Source organism: Perognathus longimembris, chromosome 13 (genome assembly GCF_023159225.1).
Source record: "Perognathus longimembris pacificus isolate PPM17 chromosome 13, ASM2315922v1, whole genome shotgun sequence".
NCBI lineage: Eukaryota > Metazoa > Chordata > Mammalia > Rodentia > Heteromyidae > Perognathus > Perognathus longimembris.
This window is the reverse complement of record NC_063173.1, coordinates 53,142,477-53,158,355: the sequence shown is the minus strand read 5'-3', so window position 1 is coordinate 53,158,355 and position 15,879 is coordinate 53,142,477. Positions and strand designations below refer to the sequence as shown.

At 36.3% G+C, this 15,879-nt stretch overlaps 3 protein-coding genes across 3 annotated transcripts; 1 reads left to right on the top strand and 2 right to left on the bottom strand.

Moving 5' to 3' along the window:
- Positions 1-945, bottom strand: LOC125361478 (olfactory receptor 5B12-like). The gene has a single exon (XM_048359966.1). It carries the CDS (start codon positions 943-945, stop codon positions 1-3), a length of 945 nt encoding a protein of 314 aa, XP_048215923.1.
- Positions 946-7,999: 7,054 nt separating this feature from the next.
- LOC125362206 (thioredoxin-dependent peroxide reductase, mitochondrial-like) lies at positions 8,000-8,917 on the bottom strand. The gene has a single exon (XM_048360915.1). The coding sequence runs from the start codon at positions 8,904-8,906 to the stop codon at positions 8,133-8,135; it is 774 nt and encodes a 257-aa protein (XP_048216872.1). The 5' UTR covers positions 8,907-8,917; the 3' UTR covers positions 8,000-8,132.
- A 4,501-nt stretch (positions 8,918-13,418) lies between these two features.
- On the top strand, positions 13,419-14,351 carry LOC125361456 (olfactory receptor 5B2-like). Its single transcript, XM_048359941.1, has one exon. It carries the CDS (start codon positions 13,419-13,421, stop codon positions 14,349-14,351), a length of 933 nt encoding a protein of 310 aa, XP_048215898.1.
- The last annotated feature ends 1,528 nt before the right edge of the window (positions 14,352-15,879 follow it).

Sequence of the window (15,879 nt, the reverse complement as noted above, 5' to 3'; positions counted from 1 at the left end):
CTAAAACATGACTGATATAGAAGATTTTGCTTTCCCCACAGCCTTGGTGAAGGCATTCTTAACCTCTTTGTTCCTCAGGCTGTAGACCAGTGGGTTCAACATGGGGATCACCATAGTGTAGAATACAGATGCCATTTTGTCTGCGCCCATCGCGTGACTGGAGCTGGGCTGTAAGTACATGAAGATGACTGTGCCATAGAAGATGGAGACTGCGGTGAGGTGGGAGGCACAGGTGGAGAAGGCCTTCTGGCGTCCTTCAGAGGAGCGCATCCTGAGGATAGTGATGAATATAAACAGGTAGGAGACCAAGATGACTAGGATGGAAAAGAGAGCATTGAAGCCCACTACAAAAAAAATAACCATCTCACTAATGTAGGTATCTGAGCATGAGAGGGCTAAGAGGGGAGGGGCATCACAGAAAAAGTGGTCAACCACATTGTCCCTGCAGAAGGAGAGCCTGAAAATGTTCCCAGTATGGATAGAGGCATTCAGGAAGCCACAGACATAGGAGCCTGTGGTCAGAGAGGCACACATATTTGTGGTCATGGTGGTGGTGTAGTGCAGAGGCTTGCACACTGCGGCATAGCGATCATAAGCCATGGCAGCCAGGAGAAAACTTTCAGTGGTGATGAAGCCCACGAAGAAGAAGAACTGTGTGGCACAGGAATTGTAGGGCATGATTTTATCTCCTGTGAGGAGTCCTGACATCACCTTGGGGGTGACAGCTGAGGAATACGCAAAGTCCACCAGGGATAAGTTACTGAGGAACAAGTACATGGGCGTGTGGAGACGAGAGTCCAGAATGATCAATCCCATCATCCCCAGGTTCCCAAGGAGAGTGCTGAGGAAGATGAGAAGGAAGATGATGAAGAAGGGGATTTGGAGTTGTGGTTTATTTGTTAGTCCCACAAGAATGAACTGGGTCACTTCTGTGCTGTTCTCCATTGTAAATTATATGGCTAGCCTGTAGTGATGAGAGAAGAGAGTCAGAATGATGAACAGAAGGAGCACTTCTGAGCTCAGGCAGCTTGACCACTCAATGCCAATTTCAGAATTGCAATGACTTGTTTCCAGGACTCCTACTCGAAAGCATGAAATAATAAGAAAATGAATCCTGGTTATACAGTGTTTCAGAGAAAATTGTTTTGGAGATGATGCAGCCCATTCTTCTAACAAGGCAGATGACTGCACTGAGGTTCAAAAAGAGACATGTAGAAGATCAGAATAACTACTGGAAAAGAACAAACTTCCTATTGTGATTCCTTAAATAGTTGCAAATTGTTTTTTATACCAAACTAGAACAATCTATTGTATTAGCCCATTTATGATGCTCTAACAAAAATAAAGTGCATTAGATTAAATCTGTTGGATTTTGCTTTTTTAGCTTACTATAGTTTTTGTTTTCATGATACTAATGATGATCAAACTGGAATATAGTCCACAAGTAATATACATTTACACTTTATCTTGAATCCTCTAAGTGCCTGCTAAAGGTGGAGACATTTATTTGTTACTTCTCAAGACTGAGATGTACTAGGTCAATATTCCAACAAATAGTTTTTCTGAAGGCTTCCCACTTCCTGGTTCATAATAGCACATGTACACTTTTTTTTTCATAGAGTAAAAAGGTCTAATTAGCTCTTTGAGTTTTCTTTGTATAAAGGCATGAATCCTAACTGGAATAGTCCTTTCTTAACCCCAGAGGTGAAAATCTCAGTATATGGATTTTTGTAGGGCACAGCATTCATTCCATGGCACTAAGTAAAATTGAGGTGAAATTAAATTAATTTTACTCTGAAAGGTTTGCCTTTTATATTGTGCCATGAGTACTCTTTTATCACAGTCAATGATGGTTAAGTGCAATATCTTGACTTTTCCTTTGTCTAGAAGCTGTATTAGCCATTTCTGTGATCAATACATCCTATAACCCCACAATTCATCTTAATATCCAAGAAGTTGCATCATTCTGGTTAGCATCATGTATTTGCAGTTTTATATTATTTGTAGATCATATCAGAGTAAAGGATTTTGAAGATGATCCATCCAAACCCTTAAATATACAGATGATAGATTTGAGGTCAAGAAAAACTTAGGTTATGGCTATAGTAAAGTTATTAGCCAGGATTTATAATTTACTCAGGTAAGAGATGATAAGTAACTAACATAGAATAATGATATACCTAAATTATAGTGTGTTTTTTTTACTTTAGTCACTTGGCAAGTTGTTAACTTATTTATCAAATGTCTTTGGTGTTTGACATTTAGTAAAGCATTTCAAACATTGATTTGACTGAATTTCCTGCTATATTAAGGGCCTGAAGGAGAAAGAGGGATCAATAATGACTGCATGCTTTAAATTTTTATAGAATGCCACAGAAGGAGAAATCAGAGAATAAGATAATTTCAATGTCATTCTTTCTGATGGAAGCATAAAATTCCATTGTGTATATATACCACAATTTCTTGATCCTTTCATCTACGGGGGAGGGGGGCAGCTGGATTGATCCCATATCTTAGTTGTGGTAAAGAATACTACAATGAATATGGTTGTGCTGTTAGCTTTGGTGTGGCCTTGTTTGTGGTCATTTGGGTAAATCCCCAGGAGTAGGATTGTTGGGTCAAAGGAAGAACTATGTTTAATCTTTTCAGAAACCTCCATACTGCTTTCCAGAGTGGCTGAACAAGTTTACATTCCCACCAACAGAAAAATTATATTAAGCGAAATTAGCCAGACTCAAAAAACCATAGGCTGCATGGTTTACCTCAATTGTAATAACTAGAATATGTCTATGATATTCTAAGTAGGGGATCACAATGGCTCAATAGCGATGTGGATATGACCATATAAAATGATAGTTATCAAAATGAACTCCAAGAAATGGAAGCAAGAGTTTTTTTTAAATTGTACTGCTTGAGGTTATTTCTATTTCTTTCTTTCTTTCTTTCTTTTTTCCCTTTGGTTTAGTTCCTGTTGTCATGGTTTTTGTTTTTTTATTTCTTTACCCTTTGTACAGGAAGGGGAATCACAGGAAGTAACAAAGAGTGAACCAATCTAACAGTGATACTCACTAGACACCATGTTGGTCATGAACCTTACAGTTTGGAGGAGAGGGGAGCTGTGTGTGGGGGAAGTGGGAGAAAATAAGGACAGGGATAACACTGTTCAAAAAGAAATGTACTCATTACCTTCATATGTAACTGTAACCATTCTGCATATCATCTTTACAATAAATTTTTTCAAAGCCACATTTGAATTAAAAAAATCATTTCACTGAATTTGAAATATTTTAGTCATTCAGAAACATACACATTTGGACATGTAAGTTCCAAGTACCAGGGAGAGGGCTTGACAAACTTATATACATTTATCTTATCTTGTCAGTTTCATAAGGCTTATATAGCTCTAATGCATGTATAACATATATATGTATATATATATGAGCACACATTTCTTGCAATTGTCATATCAATTTGACAATGTTAAATAAGATTTTTAGAGGAAAGATTGTGCACTAATAAAAACTGAAGCATCTATGTGCTGGATTAAAGAAAGTAGTAAGGGTGAGATATGAAAATATTAATTTGAACCAAATTCTTAGCTCTGTATCATGATGAAATATTAACTTTAAACCTATTTCTCTGTAAACTTGTTACAACTTAGTAACTTATTCAATTGAGTGATACTAAGTGATAACTCACTGACTGATTTCATCTATCATAATTGTTAATTTGAAAATCACAAACTTGGTAATAAAATATAGGAACTTGTTCATGTGACTTTTCTGGATCTATGTTGAACAAAAATACACAAAATCTTTACAATATCATTACCATACATGTAAAAATACCTTTGAATATTTAGGGAAGGGAAGAGGAACATCAAAATGGTGATACAATGGATAATGGGCAAACCAAAGCAACAGCTATACTCACAAGACAATATGTTGGAAATGAACTATACAACTTGGGGAGGGTGGGGGGAAAGGAAGGTGAGAGAAAAATGATGGAGAGGGTAACAAACTTGAGATAAACGTACTCACTACCTTACGTATGCAACTGTAACCCCTCTGCACATCACTTTGACAATGAAATCAAATTTTAAAAAATCTTTGGGGGCTGGGAATATGGCCTAGTGGCAAGAGTGCTTGCCTCGTATACATGAAGCCCTGGGTTCGAATCCTCAGCACCACATATATAGAAAATGACCAGAAGTGGTGCTGTGGCTCAAGAGGCAGAGTGCTAGCATTGAGTCCAAGCCCCAGAACTGGCAAAAAAAAAATCTTTGAATAGTTAAAATGGAACATTAGTCATTTGTATCACTAGTAAAGCCACATAAAGTGTTGGCTGTTGGCCACTCCTTCCTTTTCTCTGTAAAAACAATGTGTACAGGAGTTTTGCTAGCTTCTTGATCTTCAGTAATGCATAGGACATATTTTCAAATATTGTGATGCTTTATAGACTGAAATAGACATTAAAATCAGTAAATATTGACCTGCTGTTCTTATTCTCCTCATGGAAGAAGCATGTCTTTTCCGTCTACTCATTACTTAAAGTTGGTGGCGAAAATATTTACACTGTAGTACAACAAATAGTTCATGTTGTGGTTACTAAATTGATTTTATGAGGCAAGCACTCTTTGCCACTAGGCCAAATCCCCAGCCCTCTAAATTGATTTTAAAAGCAAAGTCTTTAGTGGCAGAATTAGGAAATACAATTTGACCCTCTCATCAGCATTAATTTTATCTCATATAATTTTATACCTCTCCTTATGCATCTGTGAATGTCTATGAGCTTGATTTATTCCTTCTTATTAACATACATTCATTTAAAATATATTAATATTATATTTTGCATTATAATCATATTTTATATTGGTATCCTATTTAATCTTTTCAGCAAGACTGGAATTAGTTAAGGTATTTAATTTGTATCACATTCTTTGGAAATTAAGATTGAGATTGTTATGGTTCAAAAACATGAAATGATTTTAAAATCATACACATTTGTGTTTATCAAAGGAGGATTCATGATACTATTACATTTTCTTTGTGTGTGTGTGTGTGTGTGTGTGTGTGTGTGTATTTTACAGGATTTCCTTGGTGTTTGGATGTGCAACCTCTGATTTTACTGTATAAAATATAAGATATTTTGAAACATTTAATTCTAAACTCTCAATAAACTAGAAACTTACCTTCCTTTTTGAGATACAACATTCAGGTCCATCACCTTCATACATAATCAGGTCTCAGGTCAGCAATACAATCCTTGAAAGAAGGAAATTATCTTTATTTGAGGACTTTTCTTTAGTGCTTTGCAAGAAAGTTTAGAAATCTCCAGAAGCAGAGGAAATGCTATTGGCCTTGCTAACAAGTAATACACATTCTAGTACTTGATCTCTTGTTCTGTGTTCTTAGATAAGTCATTTAATTCCTTTTAACTTAGTTTTCTTCTCCTAAACTCCATGGGCATGTATTTGTGTATTGCTATTGCTGTTTATTCATGTTGCATTGAAAATTGCAAAGTACTTTAATCTACTTCAATTATGGAAGTCTATGGAAGGATCTTGTTTACCACAAACAATAATTTAGAATAGTGTTTCAGTTGCCTTGAGGTTAAAGATAAGTAAACATTGTGTAGGAACAAATATCAAAACAAAAGGTAAATTTCTCATCCTGTCTGATCCTGAATCTCATTTACATAAAGAAAGTCCTAGACAGGTAGTCCCACAAGTATCTTCCCTGAAGATGATGTTGCTGTGATGAGAAACTAAATCTCCATAAACACCATTATTATTTGGCCACTGGAAATGGCTACATCCTTAGAAATATGGTACCTGGGGAAGAAGTTATTTTTAAGTACTGAACAACTATTACCTTGAGATGAATAATGAAGGCTCAAAGGGGAAATTGTTCTTGGGGTAGTCCTTTTGGTATAAGGCCAAATAGATACATTTGGGGATTTGAAATGTCAACAGTCCTGGAACTGTCATGGGACAAAGTCTCATGATGAGAACGGCAAGTGTTTACCTCACATGCTTACAGTATAGGTGATTAAAAGTTCTATGGGGACCCACTTGTACTTGTTGGGGGAAATCACAGGTTATTGTTTATTATTTTAAATTATTCTCTGGTAGTGCACAAATCAAGCCATGTTATGACCTCTAGTATTGCAATTTGACTTAAACACGGGGAGACTTAGATTCTGTCATTAAAAAAACCGTAGCTCATAAATGTTATATTTAAAATAGAATAAATTCCAATTTATTGATCTCCAGTAGATTTTTAGCTACTGTGCAGAGCCTTGGAACACACACACATACACACACACACACACACACACAGGGGCACAAACTCACAGACGCATACAAAAATGAGCATTGGTTTCGTAGTTACCATATTTAAATCTAATCCAGGGAACAAGTAAACATGCTAAGTAGCACATAATTATATGTGGAGTAAAATACTTTCATTATGAAATAATTGCATTATTATTACTCAATAAGTAAAATTTACATGTAACACTATAAAAGAGAAAAGAAATGTTTAACCATATAGTAGTTGGTCATAGTGTTTTCCTTTCTCTGTTTTTCTTTTTGTGTTCAAAGGATCTTGAACAAAAATGTGTTCATAAACACATACAAAGTATCTTAATCAGATTCAGCCTATACTTACCCTCCCCCATCATCCCTTCCCTCCTCTCACAAAACAAATCTTAACAGGTTTCTTTGGCTCATTTTTACACATGTACATAAAATAGTTCAATAGTCACTCTCTTCCTACTCCATATCCCATAGCTCCATCCTAGATGGTGGAGAAGGTTTTCCATTCTGTCATCTTAAAAGCTTGTGTTATTTTTCTTTTTCAAAGAGATTTTTACTTTTGTATTTCATAAAGCACACACTGTATTTTAAACAGATTAGCTTACTTGCTTACTCTTTTCCCTATCCCAGTTAACAGCTTTCATTGAATTCTATTTATGTTGCCTTTACACACAGTATAACTCTTTTTGTATCACTTACCTCTTTCTAACATTCTCTTTTCCTCTCCTCCTCTAATTCTTGTAAATGGTCTCCAAAGAGCACATGTGCATGCACACACGTGTGCACACACATACACAATGTTCATATACATACATACAGATAGATATTCATCTGTATATAGATACATTACTATCTATCACCTATTTATCATATATCTGTTTTTACATTTGTGTATCTATATAAAGATTATCTATAAAAGGCACATCACTTATATGAGGACACTTATCAGAATAATCACACATTTCTTAACAGAAACCATAAAATCAAGGAGGGCTTGGAATTATGCATTTAAAGCACTGAAAGTAAATATCTGCCAATGTGAACTCTCTAACCCAGTAAAGCTTTCATTTATGAGTGAATGAACACATTCTTTGTTAAAAAACATCTTTTTTTAAATTTTAAGGTATGTTTACTTTCATGATATATTTTACGTCAAGCACTTGAATCAAAATTCAATCTCCGGATTTAATATACATCCTTTATAATTACATCTAATCATTATCTGAAAATACACACTGAACTAAGTCAGCTAGTGAAACTGTAAACTATAAACCTCAGGGGCAGGGTCATGCATGATCAGTTCAGTCACGATGCCACCGTGTTTTAGTTTGGATTCACATTTGTTTCCATCACATAGACATCCATTTGGAGTTAGCTCAGACAGCAGAGCCTAACAACATAAAGGTATGTTGTCTTAGAGGAAATTCAGTTTACTACAAAAAACTTCAGGAAGAAAAATCAGGACTCTTGATCAGAAGCATTCGGTGCTTGTGTTACGCTGGTGCAGCAAAGGTCTGGAAGGTAAGGCGGAAGGAAGCGTTTCCTTTGCCCACTGAAGACATAATCAATAATGACATTGCCAATAAAGGATTACCTGGACACAGTTTTAGCCAGTGTTACAAAAAGAAAATATTAAGAGTAGTATCACTCCAGGAAATGAAAACAAGAGTTTTCTTTGTTAAAAAAAAATAGAGTAATATCTATAAATACAAGCATGATTGGGTTTTTCCTTCTATAAATAATCTTTGAAATGCTAAAAGGGCGCCAGCTGAGGTTCTTTTCTGTAGTGAAGCTTCAGGTGCACACAGATCATCTACTGATGGACCTTCTCGAAGTATTCTTTGGAAGCTGTCGGACTTGGCTTGATTGTAGGAGAATCTGGTGTCCAGTTTGCTGGGCAGACTTCTCCATGGGCTTCCACAAACTGGAATGCTTTCACCAAGCGGAGGGTCTCTTCCACACTCTGGCCAACTGGCAGGTCATTGACACTCAGATGCTTGATGACTCCATTGGGGTCAATTATGAAGAGACCTCTGAGTGCCAGACCAGGACCTTCTAACAGCACACCGTAGTCCCGGGAAATCTGTCTGGTTAAATCCGACAAGAGTGCGATATTCATGTGGCCCAAGCCTCCATTCTTCCTTGGTGTATTGATCCAGGCAAGATGGCTAAAGTGGGAGTCCACCCAAACTGCGATGACCTCACAGTTCACGTCATGAAACTCACTGGCTTTGTCACTAAAAGCAACAATTTCTGTAGGACACACAAAGGTGAAATCCAAAGGATAGAAGAAAAGCACCAAGTATTTCCCCTTAAAGTCATCCAGGCTAAGCTCTTTGAACTCTCCATTGACAACAGCTGTGCCTTTAAAGTAAGGTGCACGTTGGGTAACAGCAGGAGCGTAAGATGAGGAACTAGTACTAAAGGCGAATTTTGCTTGAGTAGAGCCAGACCAGAATGTGTTTGTCAAGCAAGTTCTTCTAGAAGCAACATGCCTAAGGGCTGCAGAGGCAGAAATGCCCCGGGAGATGGTGCTTGCATGTCGGGTAACCGAGGCCCGGAGCAACCTCCCGGCAGCCGCCGCCATCTTCAAGCGCACGCGGGGGAAAAAACATCTTAACATATACAATAAAACATATGAAAATGTCAAGAAGGTAATTTTTCTGTCTTCAAATGCTTTGGAATATTTAATGTTGCTCATTTTCTCTAGCTTTTTTTTTTTTTTTGCCAGTCCTGGGGCTTGGACTCAGGGCCTGAGCACTGTCCCTGGCTTCTTTTTGCTCAAGGCTAGCACTCTGCCACTTGAGCCACAACGCCACTTCCTGTATATGTGGTGCTGGGGAATCGAACCCAGGGCCTCATGTATATGAGGCAGGCACTCTTGCCACTAGGCCATATCCCCAGCCCATTTTCTCTAGCTTTTAAGTTGTTGTGTCTCTTGTCCCTACCAAACTGGATTCATTTATCTGGATAGGATAATACTATGCATAAGAAGATTCCACCATTGATAAAAAAGCAATATTATTGATGGATCTCGAAGATGTTATGCTAGCTAAAGCAAACAAGACCCAGAGACGACAGAAACTAGGTTTCTTTCAAAGATTAAATTTTATGGACAAAATGGATTGAGGGGTTGCAGTACCCCTCCATACATCACTTTGACAAGAAAGAAATAAATTTTTAAAAATGAAAAAAAAAAAAAACCCAAAATAGATTGCGTGGTTTTTATGGGGAATGGATAGGAGAAAGGGTTGACCACAAAAATTTGAGGTGTTTTGTTTAGGTAAAGTGGATAATCCTATAAGATCTTGTTTTAGACATTGGAGACATGGCTCAAGTGACAGAGTACCAGCCAAGCAAGCTTGAGGCCCTCAGTTCAGCATAAACAAAACAAATAGAAAAAATCTTGCTTTTGGTAGTGATAACATCACTTGCATTTTTAACAGATTCTTGGAAAGGCACACTAAAAACACAGATCAAGCTATGTATCAGTAAGGAAATGCCAAAACCCACAAACAATTAAGAAAGTATACATACACTCTGTATATACAACTAAGTCCCAATCCCCAGCTTAATCACTTCTTTCACGTGAACCTGGAATGTGTTGCTGAATATGCCCTTGTGTGAGGGGTCTCTGGAGAGTTTTTACTTCCTATAATCCCCTCTTGGTTGCCTTGCATTAGTCCCTGAAATCCTGACAAAATTCTATATAATATCATTTTAAAGGAGAATACTATGTCCTGGGCCATGCTGTGTTTTTATCTGATTGCTGGTGCATGTCAGTAACTGTAGGCTTTTTCCAGGCCTAAGGATCTCCAATGTAAGTACAACCATGGCCTCAAGATAAAAAAAATTATATTGAATGAGCTTTAAATGACAACTCCTTAGTAAGACTCTTTATAAATTTAATTATGTGGATTATGTAGAAAGTAATTTTATTACGATTGTTTTTTCTACTATAAACTTTTTTTTTTGGCCAGTCCTGGGGCTTGGATTCAGGGCCTGAGCACTGTCCCTGGCTTCTTCTTGCTCAAGGCTAGCACTCTGCCCCTTGAGCCATAGCGCCACTTCTGGTCATTTTCTGTATATGTGGTGCTGGGGAATCGAACCCAGGGCCTCATGTATACGAGGCAAGCACTCTTGCCACTAGGCCATATCCCCAGCCCTACAAACTTATTTATTTATTTATTTCAGAATCAAAATTTTTGTTTTATTTTTTATTGTTGTTGTAGAGTTGATATACAGAGGGGTCACAGTTACATGAATTAGGTAATGAGTAATGAGTATGTTTCTTTTTGAACCATGTCTCCCCGTTCCATTGCTCTCTCCTGTATTTTTCCCCTCCCATTCACATCCACAAGATTCACTTTCCACAGTTCATTTTCCACATAGTGTCTAGTGAGTACTACTGTTGTACTTCATTTTTTTTCAAATAAGGAGAAAATAATTAACTTGTCTAAAGGCATAAAAGATGGAATGGTGGATTCAAAACTGGATCTCAGAAACTCTCCTTGTTTGTGGTTTTTATTCCATTATTTCTTGTCATAGAGTAGAAACTTTGACCACTACCAATGAGTGAAACTTCTAACACCATTTACACATTTTTCCATGGCTGAATTTCTTACTTTTGGTTCTTCTACTTGGGATGAATAATCCCTTCTTTTCCAGCAGAAAGGTAAGCTTTCCATAGTTCATAGATATGGTTAATGAAAACTTTTTTCTTTTTCTAATTTTCTGTATTTAAGCAGTTGTACAAGAGTTGCCATTTAACAAAGTAGTTTATGAATACAATGTATCCTATCCATGTCACACTTTAATGAAATTGGTTTTATTTTAGAAAAAAAAGAACAAAAATTCTTTCTTTGCTTTGATTTCCTTATAAGTAGCTATTCATACTTGGTAGTGAAAGCAGACTCACAGATATACCTAATTTATTTAGGCACAGAAACATCTACTTTGCCTATTTTTTCCTAAGGCTGGAATATCAATGTTAAATGTTAATTTGTAGGAAGAGGGTTCAAAGTTGTTAAATATCCTACTGCTTATAAGAAGATAAACAAAAATAAATTATGCTCTGGTCAAGTTTTAATTGTATCTTGTTCACCATAAGTTGTAGATGAAACAGATAAAAGTAATATACAAGCAGTTTTTAAAGCACAAAGAGCAGTACGATGATTTAATGAAAATTGAATTTTAACCTTTCTCCCACAATTAATTCTTTTTGTTAGTAGCAAATCTAAACAGGCTGATATCAAGTTGGCAAAAAATGTGTTGTTGTTGTTTTTTTTTTTTACAAAGTTGAAACCAAGTTTCCATTTTGAGTCATGAAAGGTTTTCACAGTATGGTATAATTGAAGAATATAATACTATCTTTTTAAATTATATTTTTATTATCTTTAACTAGTACAAAAGGATTATAATTCAACATGTCAGTTTATAAGTACAATGCATCCTGATGAATATCACTTTTTTCATCATTCTCCATCCTTTTCAACTTAACTCCTCATTTCAATTTCCCTATTTAAATAAAATATGCATTGAATATATGACTACGTTCTCCCTTCTTCTCTTAATTTATCTGCTTTCCTGTCATACAGTTTTTCAAATCTCTAATTCCCACAATTAGTAACAATACCTACAGACACATGCACATATTTATGTGAAAAGCTCTTAACATTAGTTGCAGAGCATTCAAGAGTATTGTGCATTTTAAGCTTGACAAGTACAAACCATTCATGGGCTTAACTTCTACACTCCATTGCAAAAAGACAGTGGAGCATAGTTGTTAGTAAAAGATGGCTAGGTTTTCAATTTCTACCAACAAATTGACTGAAATAACATCACAGTGTGTGTCATTAAAACAGCTCTACAGAGTAAATGTGCCTTTCATAGCATGCATTTTGTCTTAAGTATCTTTGTACAACTGAGGGATGGCAATTATAGCAGGAAGACTAAGTTTAAGAAAGCCTCTTTCAACAATGCTGAGATGCTTTTCAAAGAAGAAATTAATATGGATTCAGTAGAGCAGTCAACCCTGTGGGTGGAAAAAGGGCAGAAAACGTAAGGGACAATCTCAATTACTTCTCTGAAGATAGGCATATTGAAGGGGTGGCCACAAGACTTCCAAAGTTAGCCACACACAAAACCTCACATGTTGTCATCCACATTAATCAAACAATCAAAGAAACCTCTATCCTATCCTGACAACAGTAATCATGTTTGTTATAATAACCATCCATTCAATGTGCCATATTCTTATTATATATAATTATTTGCTTAAAATTTTAATGGTCTGTTTTTTCTTAATTTTTGACTTTGTTTTTGTTGTATTTATTGGGTACATCATGATATTTCAACACAATACATACTGACCAAATAAGAGCATTTCCATCTTATCATTTCTTTAAGTTTGAAGCCTTCATGCTTCCTTTGGTTTTTTAATGAAAGGTATACAGTTACTATGATAACCCAAATATACAATATGCAACTGCTCTTCCTTGCTTCTTTCTCCTCCCTTCCCAGACTCTAGTAAACACTAGCCCATATCCAGATTGGCTTTTTACCCTTCTACATATAAGTTACAATTTGTAGTGTTTATCTTTCTGTCTAGCATATTTCATTTATCATAAATGCACTAAAGCCATCTATTTTGCTTCAGATGACAGGATTTAGTGGCTTTATGGGTACATGCCATTATAGGCACATTCATACACACAGTACATAAAATTTCACATTATATCTACTCTCTGATGGTACGATCCTGGGTTAATTTGTTACCTTAGCTATACAGCTATATCTCTGTTGGAGTGATTTTATTTCCTCTAATATCCACACAGAAGTGGGCCTTCTGGATCTCATCAACAACTACTTTTGCTTTTATGAGTGAGCTCCATACCATTCTCTACTGATTTACATTTCCATCAAGGTATGAATTATATATATTTCCCCATCTCCACATTTGTTATTTTTTGTATGTTTTTTAGATAATAAGCCTACCTAGAATGACATGATATCTCATTGTGGTTTTGACCTGTAATGGGATCTCATTTTTCTTTATCACTCTGTTGCTTCATTTCTCATTGCTACAGAACACCTCTTGATGGTGAACTGCACGGGAGTGACACAGTTCATCCTCCTAGGCCTAACTCCCAACCCGGAACTGCAAGTTCCTTTCTTCATCATGTTCACTCTCATTTATCTCATCAATGTTGTTGGGAACCTGGGGATGATTGTGTTGATTCTCCTCAACCCTCGTCTCCACACCCCCATGTACTTTTTCCTCGGAAACCTATCTCTAGTGGACTTTGGATACTCCTCAGCTGTTACTCCCACGGTCATGAGTGAGTTCCTTACAGGACATAAAGTGGTCTCCTACAATGCTTGTGCTGCTCAGATGTTCTTTTTTGTAGCCTTTGCTACTGTGGAGAATTACCTCTTGGCCTCCATGGCTTATGATCGCTATGCAGCAGTGTGTAAGCCCCTCCATTACACCACCACCATGACTACTAGTGTGTGTGTTCATCTGATCATAGGGTCCTATACTTGTGGTCTCCTGAACTCCATGTTTCATGTGGCAGACATATTTAGTCTCTCATTTGGAAAATCCTATGTGGTCCACCACTTCTTCTGTGATGTTCCAGCTGTCATGGCTCTTTCTTGTTCAGATACTCACGTTAGTGAAGTGTTTCTGGTTTTTTTGTCAAGCTTTAATGTCTTTTTTGCTCTTCTGGTTATCTCCATCTCCTATCTGTTCATATTTGTCACCATCTTGAAGATGCACTCATCTCAGGGACACCAAAAGGCCTTGTCTACCTGTGCATCTCACCTGACTGCTGTCTCCATTTTCTATGGGACTGTCATCTTCATGTACCTCCAGCCCAGCTCCAGTCACTCCATGGACACGGACAAAATGGCATCTGTGTTTTACACGATGGTCATCCCCATGCTCAACCCTGTGGTCTACAGCCTGAGGAACAAGGAGGTCAATAGTGCAGTTAAGAAGATGTTTGAGAAGGCAGAAAGTTCTGTATAAGATTTTAGTGTCAGAATATAAAGTGCAATTAGAACTATTGCTCTCAGACTTCATATATTGTATTAGACACGGTTTAAAATACATAAAAATTCATGAGGCAAATGCCTCATCTCTTCAGAGATCTGTTGTCTCATTATTTTGAAAAGAACACATTCTGAAATGTTATGTAGGAATAAGAAAATCTAGGGATAATTGTTAGAGACGTTTGGAGTTTGCTTATCAAACCTTATTAATGGTTAATTTAGTTACTCAGTACGCATATATTTCTTCCCACCCAGAATTCAGTACAAGCATATATGTTAATCAGAGGAACAAATGTACATATATATGTTCACTTGTGGTTACATATGTATTGAAATGGGAAATTTTTGGCTTCTTCTCATAAAAATTATTGTGACAATTCATTTAAATTTATAGTAAAAAGGTATTTTATTTTCTAAATAAAAGATATTTTCAGAACAGTTTTAGGTTCTTCTGGGAAGAAGGTACAAATATTTCACATACATTTTCTTCTCTAACATGTATATAACATTATCAATAGGGGTTATTAATAACCCATTTCAGAATGATAAATTTCTTACAATTAATGATAAGTACCATCAGTCCAAAACAGCAATTAACACTATCATTCACAATTGGAAATGTACAATGTATTGGGTTTAGATAGGTGTGTAATGACAGAAATTCATTATAAAAATCATCCAGCATAGGCTGAGTGCCCTAAAATTCTAGCTATTTCTCCCTCATTCCAATTACAAGTCTAGTTCAGCCTTTGCCAGAAGCTCATATAGTTGGAACTGTACAACAGTATTCTACTCACTTTGTAGCATGCAACTTTCACAACATGCTTTTCTGTGGTTTTATAATTCATGCTTTTTAGAAATGGAACAATATTGCATTGTCTGAACATATCATATGTTGTTTACTACTGAAAGATACTTAAACTGACTCAAAAACTGGCAAGTATGAATACAGTTATCATAAACATCTATTGATTACATTTTTCACTTCAGATTCACTAGGTAGTCTGAAGGTTTTCCTTCATTGACTGGCATCCTATATTAGACTCTATAGAGCGATATTCTTCCATGTTCATCCCATTCATATTTTATGGAACTTTTCACTGTTTTTCCAAAGGTAAAACACACAAAACTCAATTCTTGGTACTCTGCTCCAAATCTACATTCTGATTGCACTTAGAGTGTACCAAAATTCTGTACTCATAGTGAATCCCATAAGCATAGCCCCTAAGGGCTTCATGATCTCTCTGTTACTCAGCTCATTGCTTTGTACAGCTTAATGACAGCAGGCTTTCTTCAGTTTTTGAACACAGGAAATAACACTCACAATGCAAGAAACTATCCATTTTGGCTTCTTTTCTTTTCTCACTTTATGACATGCTTACAAAATCCATTTTTACTACTTATCTCAAACTTCTTCTCTTATAACCGTTATTCTCCATGTCAACATCAGGTGTGTATGTTTTCTTTTGATTGTGGCAAGAATGATTATTGATTGTAGGCGTTAT

Bases quoted from the DNA above. Each gene is read 5' to 3' on its own strand.
- LOC125361478 (XM_048359966.1), bottom strand. From the start codon at position 945: ATGGAGAACAGCACAGAAGTGACCCAGTTCATTCTTGTGGGACTAACA.
- LOC125362206 (XM_048360915.1), bottom strand. From the start codon at position 8,906: ATGGCGGCGGCTGCCGGGAGGTTGCTCCGGGCCTCGGTTACCCGACAT.
- LOC125361456 (XM_048359941.1), top strand. From the start codon at position 13,419: ATGGTGAACTGCACGGGAGTGACACAGTTCATCCTCCTAGGCCTAACT.